The sequence below is a fragment of the Macrobrachium rosenbergii genome, chromosome 36 (genome assembly GCF_040412425.1).
Source record: "Macrobrachium rosenbergii isolate ZJJX-2024 chromosome 36, ASM4041242v1, whole genome shotgun sequence".
In the NCBI taxonomy this organism is placed as follows: domain Eukaryota; kingdom Metazoa; phylum Arthropoda; class Malacostraca; order Decapoda; family Palaemonidae; genus Macrobrachium; species Macrobrachium rosenbergii.
Genome location: NC_089776.1, coordinates 24,331,105 through 24,341,104, shown reverse-complemented (window position 1 = coordinate 24,341,104; position 10,000 = coordinate 24,331,105). Strand labels below are relative to the sequence as shown.

The 10,000-nt window shown below is 33.8% G+C and overlaps 1 protein-coding gene and 1 long non-coding RNA gene across 3 annotated transcripts in view; one reads left to right on the top strand and one right to left on the bottom strand.

The window, feature by feature from the left end:
• Positions 1-9,029, top strand: part of stg1 (stargazin-like protein) — a 142,826-nt gene extending 133,797 nt beyond the window's left edge. For both annotated transcript variants that reach the window (XM_067081052.1, XM_067081051.1), the window contains exons 3-8: positions 1-302; positions 956-1,048; positions 1,518-1,658; positions 2,163-2,365; positions 6,795-6,943; positions 7,209-9,029. The exon at positions 1-302 is cut by the window's left edge and continues 1,151 nt beyond it. In XM_067081052.1, coding sequence (XP_066937153.1) covers positions 86-302; positions 956-1,048; positions 1,518-1,658; positions 2,163-2,365; positions 6,795-6,943; positions 7,209-8,358 — 1,953 coding nt within the window. In that variant the 5' untranslated portion in view covers positions 1-85 and the 3' untranslated portion in view covers positions 8,359-9,029. The remainder of the gene's footprint in view (positions 303-955; positions 1,049-1,517; positions 1,659-2,162; positions 2,366-6,794; positions 6,944-7,208) is intronic.
• Positions 1-10,000, bottom strand: part of LOC136825019 (uncharacterized) — a 301,632-nt gene that overhangs the window by 197,675 nt on the left and 93,957 nt on the right. Inside the window, exon 2 of the long non-coding RNA XR_010849209.1 lies at positions 8,734-8,810. This is a non-coding gene — a long non-coding RNA (uncharacterized lncRNA). The remainder of the gene's footprint in view (positions 1-8,733; positions 8,811-10,000) is intronic.

Genomic DNA, 10,000 nt, shown 5'->3' with positions numbered 1-10,000 from the left:
CTTAAAAAAGTAAAAGGTAACTTCGATATTCGAAAAGTGGAAGGGGTAGGGAGGGCACAGGTGTGGACGGTAACTGGGTGAAAGAATGCTGAGCCTGGATGCCACGGTTCATATCCTTTGGCTAGGGACGACCATAGCCGCATGTCTTAGTGGAGTTACGGTCCTGACCGCGCTGAGCATCGACGCCTGGCTCAAGTCGGAGGAAAAGATCCTCAACCCATCCTACAGAAACGGGTCCTCCAAGATCGAGTTCCTCAGCAAGAAGACGAAAAGTGGCCTCTTTACCCTCTGCGCTACTGACGGTTAGTCGGCACTGAATTGTAATCTGGTAGCATTTAGTACAGTCATAATATATCATATATGCTAATTAATTCTTCCCTTATTCAAAATACTTGGAAATACCAATAAATCAGATGACCTTAGTTCGCATTAAAGTTCAAGAATCTGTAAACTGATTTTAAAAAGTATAAATACTGCACAACTGGGCGTAGTAGATACTCTTACGTTAACACCGTAAACTCTCTCTCTCTCTCTCTCTCTCTCTCTCTCTCTCTCTCTCTCTCTCTCTCTATATATATATATATATATATATATATATATATATATATATATATATATATATATATATATATATATATATATATATATATATATATATATATATATATATATATATAGAGAGAGAGAGAGATAGAGAGAGAGAGAGAGAGAGAGAGTGAGAGAGAGAGAGAGAGAGAAATTCAGATTTACTTTCACCAACTACTTTGCATTCTAATCGGTTACTCACTTCTCAAAAGGGAAATCGGCACCTTGAATCTATATTTGTTTAACACTGATATTAATTCTGATTAACTTTTATATCAGTTTAAAAAAAAAACTTTGCAGGTAACCATATAGCTTCCAATCATTTTGTTCAAAAACAGTCGCCAATAACACAAATTGTTCTCATTTTCAGTCGGGAAATCTGAGTTCCAGTGCCAGAAAATTGACTATTTTCCTACGGAAGAATACAGTCCTGACCCCAACGACTCTACAATGGCAATCCCTCGTGAGTATCTAATAACAACCATTGGCTTTCAAGACGAATAGATCGCTTTTATTCTGTTTCTTCAATATCTATAGAGAAAACTCCTGATACACTCTCAGCTTTGATTATAGCTCTGAAGTACTCATTCTAGAATATTCTCAAAATATCTAGATTTGCAACATTTTCTTCTCTTGGACTCCTAAGTTCATGAGTATACAACTACTATTCCTAATGATGTCCATTTATGGTATATTGAGAGCACAGGCGCACAAAAATTCGGCACGCATGCGTTAACATTATTGTTTTTAAACCTCAACTGAAAGACCAAGTTCATTGCAAAACATCTGTGATTGATAGTTATGAAGTAATTTTCAAATTACCCTTGGACATCGGATAGAGTGAAGTGCTGTTTTCATCCAAGAATTAACACCTCAAGAGAGACCGGATGTTAGAATACTTTCAGAGTATCATCCACGCATTTTCTTTGCAGATACTGTTCTGAAATCCGTTGGGTTCTTTCTGACTGCTGTAGTCCTGCTGACTTTAGCTGAAGTCCTTTGTATTAGTGGTCACTGTTGTAGCAGACGTCGGTTTTTTACCTTTCTCTCTGGCATCACCTTTATTATCTCAGGTAAGTTACTCCTGTTATCTCAGATCTAGGAAAATTCTAATGATGTTATGAAGATGTTAATGTTGTTGGTTTAGCAAAACTCATCGTAACTTCTTATTGTCTTTGCACGTAATCAACATCCAGTCAACTAATTTGTCTGTTAACATGAGAATCAGAATGTTGAAAACCAAACAGTTATTGTCAAATGGACTAAAAGTTATTTTTCAAAGGAGTACAGCACAGGATTTTAAAGTAATCCAATTTAAAATATTCTTACAAATCTCAATTATACTTATTTCAAACAAAGTACAAGTTCTACCAAAGATAATAAAGGAGAATTGCATACAATTTCAAGCAAAAAGTCGTTCACTGAAGGAATGTCTCGTTTACAGATAGGCAAGATAATCTCTGATTTTTCCAAAAGTATTTGGAATCATTAGCAATGCAGCGATCTTCGCTGGATATCTCTGTTCAAGGAAGCTAAAGAAAAAATGAGGCCGCCCACTATACCCCATTGCTTTGCAGGGCTCTTCATGATGCTGGGAATGGTAATATACATTGCAACACTGAAGGGAGAAGTCGCCGAGAAACTAAGACCGCGCTCCACATTTCAACCTCCTCTTTTCGTGTACACTTATGGCTGGAGCTGTTACCTGATCATGCTTGGATTCATAACTACGGAGATTGCCGGGATAACAGCAGTATTCTTATACATTTACTGGCACAAGGTGGGAATCAACTGAAGTTTATACGTATTTGTATATATACATTTGTATATATATATATATATATATATATATATATATATATATATATATATATATATATATATATATATATATATATATATATATATATATTATATATATATATATATATATATATATATATATATATATATATATATATATATATATATATATATATATATATATATATATATATATGTATGTATATATATATATATGTATGTATATATATATATATACTGGCAAAATATATATATATATATATATATATATATATATATATATATATATATAAAATACATATGAAGATAAAAGGCCCATAAAACACTATTTGAACTTGCCGATAGATTTGAGCACTTCCTTGTTGTCCCTGTTCACTGGCAAAATGTGGACAGATGAAATGTTACAAGAGTATACAGTATATAAAAAGCATATGTAGGTGTGGCATTAAGTCTCCGATGGTATGCAGGTGACCGTTTGCCAAGAAGGAGGGAAAATAAACAATTCCCTAGTGGTTTTTGGCCCCGTTAACTCCCATCTGATGTCATCTGATTTTCAATGTCCTCCTGACAAGTTCATATTGTTGGTTTGATTGATGATAGAAGATTCCAGCATCTTTCTTTGTATGGGCAGCTACTTTTGAAAACCAGCTCTGCCCCGCTCCAATTTCTGGAATGGCTGCTAACATCAATCAAATCAACAATATAGACTTCTCAGGAGGACATTGGAAATCGGATGACATCGATGGGTTAATCCTCAGGCCTCTTCTCAAGCAGGTGTTCCAGGAAATACGACCACCAGACGCTTCACCAGACGGGAGTTATCGAGGCCAAAAAACCAATTTATTAGCTATGTTTTGACATGGAAATAACCTTTGTATTTGTACTGTATGAAAACATCTACGGTCTGGGGATACGACTAAACTTTGAATTTATATATACATATATACAGTATATATCTATATATATAAAAGTGAATGTTTGTTTATTTGTTTGCCCACTATAGAAATCCGAACGGCTTGACAGACCCAAACAAAAATTTTGCACACGGCCTCTGTGTCACTCCAGAAAGGTTTTTAACTCGGAATCAAACACATACCCTGTGACAGACATACAAACACAGAAAAAAAATTAAATTTTCGTTTGCACGTCGCCTTTTCCTTCAGTGTTACCGGATTAATTCTCACTTTTCTCCTGACACTCCACCTTTTATTCCATGTACGGTCAGACGTATGGTTAACTACAACAATAAATCCAAAGCCCCTATAAAAAAGTTTATCAGAATTTACGTGAATTTTGATCATAATTTATGATAAATATTAATACGCATGTTAAACATATACCTCATTGCTTGGTTGCATTGCTAAATTAAATATTTTTTGGCTTCATTACAAAAATTTTCATAGCTATAAAGCAATGAACCCAAACCAGCAGGTTCAAAGATTTTCTCCCTAAACACATATACATGCCAGTTGTCTTCCTCATTCGCTCATGTGTAGTAGTTGCTAGCTCAACATGACGTGAAAGATGTATGATGACAGTATAAGTTCAAATGCGAATTTTCTCATTAATTTGATCGTTTCTTCTTCATTTTTACCTTCGGAATCTGCTATAGCTACTACTTCGTAGCATCATGATGGTGTATATTGTTATAAATTCGGTTTAAATCAGGTTTATGGGGTGTTTTGGCAACAACACTTCACTACATACTAAGGCTGGCAGGTCCGTCTGTTGTTGCAAGAGAGATAGACCTTCTCCCCTCCCACACACAAACAAACACACAGACACACCTGTGTATTTCTACAATTTGCACCTGAGTGCAAATTGTAGAAATACAATATTTTTTATTTATTGTCTTTGTTCAGTGGAGATGCTTTTTTATTCTCTTCTGACAGAGGAACAACTTCCCATTCCCTTTCCCTCCCTCTCTATCTAACCCTCACCATCCTCTCCCTTCCCCTCACAATTCACCTTCCCCCTTCCCTTTTTTCCTTCACCCTCCCCTCCTTTCCCTTCCCTTCCCCTCCTCCCTCCCCTCCCCTTCCTCCCCTCACCCTTCCCCTTCCTCCCCCTTTTCTCTTCTCTGTCCCTCCCCTCCCTTCCCACTACCCTGGACTCTCATTCAGAGTTTTCCCAGGCAGGGTCGGGTTGGTTAGTGTGCGTGTGTATATATGTATATAAACATGGATCTCACTCAGAGTTTTCCCCAGGCAGGGTCGGGTTGTCAGCCAGTGTGCGTAAGGCATATATTTATATATATATATATATATATATATATATATATATATATATATATATATATATATATATATATCTATATATATATATATATATATATATATATATATATATATATATATATATATATATATATATATCTATATATATATATATATATATATATATATCTATATATATATATATATATATCTATATATATATATATATATATATATATATATATATATATATATATATATATATATATATATATATATATATCTATATATATATATATATATATATATATATATATATATATATATATATATATATATCTATATATATATATATATATATATATCTATATATATATATATATCTATATATATATATATATATATATATATATATATATATATATATATATATATATATATATATATATATATATATATATATATATATATATATATATATATATATATATACATATATACACATATATACATATATATACATATATATATATATATATATATACACATATACATATATATATACATATACACATATATACATATATATATGCATATATATATTACATATATATACACACACATATATATATATATATACATATATATACACACACACACACATATATATATATATATATATATATATATATATACACCCCATATATATATATATATATATATATATATATATATTCATATATGTGTGTATATATATGCGTATGCATGAACATGTGTTTTACTGTGTTGATGTTGCTTGGACTATTAACATCTATTTTTCTGTATGCCTGGTGTCAATGTCCTATCTATGAAAATCTAACACAGACTTCTGTATTATAATTCGATTATTGTAGGCGAGAGATCCACTCCAGGCCTCCAAATGAGATTTTTCTTCAAATATTTTATTCGGGGATATTAGGGCTTCCGATCTGAGGATGTATTCAAAGACAAAACGAAATAGGAAACGAAGAATTCCATGTCGAATAAGTCATGGTCATCATCACCAGTTGTATGCTGAAGTATATATACATATACATTTACACATGCACACATATATATAATATATTTATATATAATATATATTATATACATAATAAATATAATATATATGCATATATGTAATATATATACACATATATGCATATATACTTAAGTATATATATAATTATATATATATATATATATATATATATATATATATATATAAATATATATATATATATATATATATGCTTTTCTATAATTGAGAAAAACAATAAAAAAATATGCAGTCATGCCAATCCACAATTTCCTACATACAACTGTAAAGCTAACATGGACTTTAGTGGAAACCTTAACTCGGAAAAAATCAGCAGTAAACATATCTAAATTTCTGTTATTCTAACCATATCACTAGCATCAATCGTAATGCAAAGTGAGCTTGACCAGATCCCATTCCAGTTATTTATCAATTTAAGATTTAAGAAACTACACCACAATTATGAAGGGAGCCGGTATATAGAATGATTATGGAATCCATTCTGAATAAGTGTAATAATCACTTTGACTTGCGTTGGATGTAATGTCATTAACTTACAATAAAAAAAATTACCAGTCCTTTTTAAATTATTACCCAAATACAAATGTAACTAAGTACTTTCCAAACCATTTTTCTGAGAGAATGGCCCGAATAGCAAGGCTATTGCGTAGCAACTGACCATGCAAGATAGCAATATATAGACATTTGCTTGCAATCCGGCCATGTTGTAAGCTGAACAATAAAGGTTGTAAGTTACTTTCGAGCCAATTTTATCCTATAATCTGTTGTTTTTTATAGCCTTTTATCTAACTTGCCTTTCATCTAACTTGCCTCAATCAGATAATGAACAGATATTCCTCTGGTAACACTACGTATAAACATTAAAGACATCAAGTAGTTCTATTTACTAAAGCATCCCCTAGAAACTCTATCACACATTTTTCTCTTTGCAAATCATACTTAAGAATATTCATCTTTATAAAAAAATCTCTAGTACTCAGTTTCCTTTCTGAACACATTTCCTTTTTCCTTTGATCTTCTTTATGAAGCAAGAGTATGGGGAATTAAGCCAAGAACTCCATTAAAATGCAAGGGTGTCTCAACACTGAAATCATTTTCTTCTTTACTTTCAGCGTGACTGGAGCAAAAAAGAAGAACAGAAATACCACTCTCAGTTATTAGAGACACCTCCGCCATGTCTCAAGCACCCTCGTCAACGAAGTTTCTCTTTTCACAGTAGTGTTGAACCTGCAGGTTCCTTAGAGATCCCCGTGGTTAGAAGGTATATTATTTATTAATATTATTTAATTTGGTGATTAATATATAAAAATATCAACTTTGGGTGCTGAATTTATGAAATGTTATCTGTGTCTTTCCATAAGAATTTATGTTTAAACTCTTACTTTTACAAAAGGTCCTATAAATAAATGGTGCTATAAAATTATATAAAATCTTAAGTACATAGCAATGAAAATATAATTTGTAGTATATTGAATATGAAGTAGTCCCATACTAACATTAACCAATTTTTAAACAACTTATTGCAGAAGCAGAAGTCAGCAGTATCTTGACCACCAACCACAGGAGCAGTCCACCATTCCATGCCATCCTAATCACGTAGGGCACAACCACATAAACCATCCAAACCACAAACACATCAAGCATTACAACCATCAGCATAATCACCAGCAGCATCAGCTATCTTACCAAAAGCCTCAACATGACACCTTTTCATCTCATTACCACAAAGACCTTCAGAGAAGCAATTGTGACTTAGAGAAAAATCCTCAGTCATATCATCAGTTTTCTCGTTCTCTGCAGCATCAGCAACATCGTCCAGTGCAAGAGCATCAGTCACAACCTCAGAGATATCCATATCATCAGCAACATTCATATCCAGAGGCAAGCAGCAGCCAGCAAAGTGTTCACTGGAGCAACAAATCTTTAGACAATGTACCACGGAGTGGTCGTTCCCTTAACGAACTTAGCAAGAGTGATTACCTGGATGAAGTATTGTTGTCTAGGAGTGGCACACTTCCTAGAACACATGGCAGAGAGAGTGGAAATATCCTAAGGGGAGGTGGCACACTACCTAGGTCTTTTCCAAGGTCTTATGATACTCTATGCAGTCCTCAGATGAGAGATGGAGAGGGAAGCCTCTCACGTAGTTATGCTAAAGATGACATAGAGCTTTACAGTTCCTATTCAAGGAGAGGGTACCAGTACTCAAACAGTGGCCAGTGTAATGTTGGCACGGGAAATCAACTTTGTAATGGTCAAGGAGGTGTGTGTAGCATGGGTGCTGAATGCTGCAGCTGCTGTGCATGTTACTGCTGCTGCTGTTGCTGGCAAGAAGAAAGTAACAGGGCCAGTTTTGGCAACCGAGGGACACGAGGCCAGAATTTTTCTCATATCCCTCAGAGAAATACCACATGGCAACAGCAAGGAAAGTACCCACAAAACAGCACCCCACATCTTTCAAGGGAAGTGAGCTGTAGCACAGTCTGCAACACAATAGATTTAAACGCTTCCTCTGGAAGTATCCCTCAGCCGCACCAATATCCTCAACAGCAACGTCATCGCCTCCCACAATCAGCCAGCCAAGAAATGACAAACATGAATTACAGTCCTCGTGTAAGTGGACAACGTCAAGGATATAATCAGACGGATGCACAACGACATACAACGCCGGTTTGATAATAATTTCGGTAACAATGCTCTAGTGAAATATTAAGCAATTGGAGATAGATATAAAATATCTAGATTACACGAAAGATTGAGATTCCAAGAAAAGACTGCAAACAAGTAAACATTAGCCTAATAAAGTTGCTGTAAACTTTACGTGCTGATAAAAGATTCCTAGTCCCCGAAATTTAGGAAGATGACCGTTTCTGTTTTGATATAGTTAGCTAAGTGTTAGTAGATGGATATTTTGATAATTTTTCACCGATAACAGATTGGGGTAGATATCTTTGTGTGCCACTGCTTCAGCTGTTGCTAATTAGTGATCTTGGATACATTTCCAAGTATATACAAATGACTTACAAATAAATGGCATTTCTCACTACTTACCTCTCTGGACCACTTCAAGAAATAAGATGATTTCAAAAACACTGATGATTTGCGTTCTGAAGTCTTGCAAAATTTCCCTGAAAAATACAAAGAAATATATTTCCATGTATCATTTCTGTCTAAAACCGAAGACTTGTCGTTGCCAAACAACAAGTGGAGGCTAATGTAAGAAGAGAAAGTGCTGCCATTAACATACCAGTGCCAATATCCACTGCTCAAAAGATTTTTTTTCCTCCCTAATTTTACTTGTTTCTAGCTGAGTGTAAGGCACTTCGAATGAATAAAATGTAATGGGAGTTTTGTTTCTATATTGCCTTCCAAACACCCTATAGTCTGTCATGGTACTGAATATGCATAATGAAACACTAAGATCCTAGATCCCACGAAAGTTTTATTGCATCAGATATCCGTGTAGTAAAGAGAATAACAAGATTGATTACTAAAATAGATGTTACCCATTAAAAATACACACATCTTAATTTCGTGTAGGCCTATAACCAATGCTGCCTGTAAAAACACTCCTTAAAAATTTAAAAATATTCTAGTACATCATATTTACAACCAACAGAAATAGGTTTATTCCCATGAGTATATTCTACAGCAAAGGTAATAAAATTAATTTTAAGTATTTAGATGTATGCTTTCCCCACGTGGTATAATACCCATTTTGGAGAACGAGACTGTTTCTTTCCTTTTTTACGTTTCTTCAGTTCACACGATCCGCATTGTGACTGCCACGAAAAACGATAAGTTTAACGACAGTTGTAATGGGTATTAGCCTTACATCTCACTTCCAACTATATTCAATTGGCCAAGACCAAGCCATATTTTATTCACATTATAATTTTACCTCAACTATATTGTATTTGAGTAAGTCACTTCCGGTTTAAGCTAACGCCTTTAATTTTAGATGTGAAATATATTCAGAATCTGTGTTACATATGTTTGGTTGAAAAGAACTTTGAAAGGGCTTTCATGGGAGAGCGGATGCAAAGTAAAAACATGGCGTATTGACGTGGACCTGTCCCTAAAAATGAGCAAGTTGCATGAATCATGGAAATGGAGGCAAAGGGTATTTTCACATTTTGTAATGAAAATGAAGGAACTTATAAAATCGAGAGGCCCCGAAACTGCTGACCTCTACTGAGAGAAGCCTGATTCTATACTTTCAAAAGCAAAGAAGAGTCATTACTGTGAGGTGGTGAGAGAAAGGACCTAAAGAGAAAGTGAAATAAGAGCTGGTTGATAAATGAATTGCCTTTGGTTT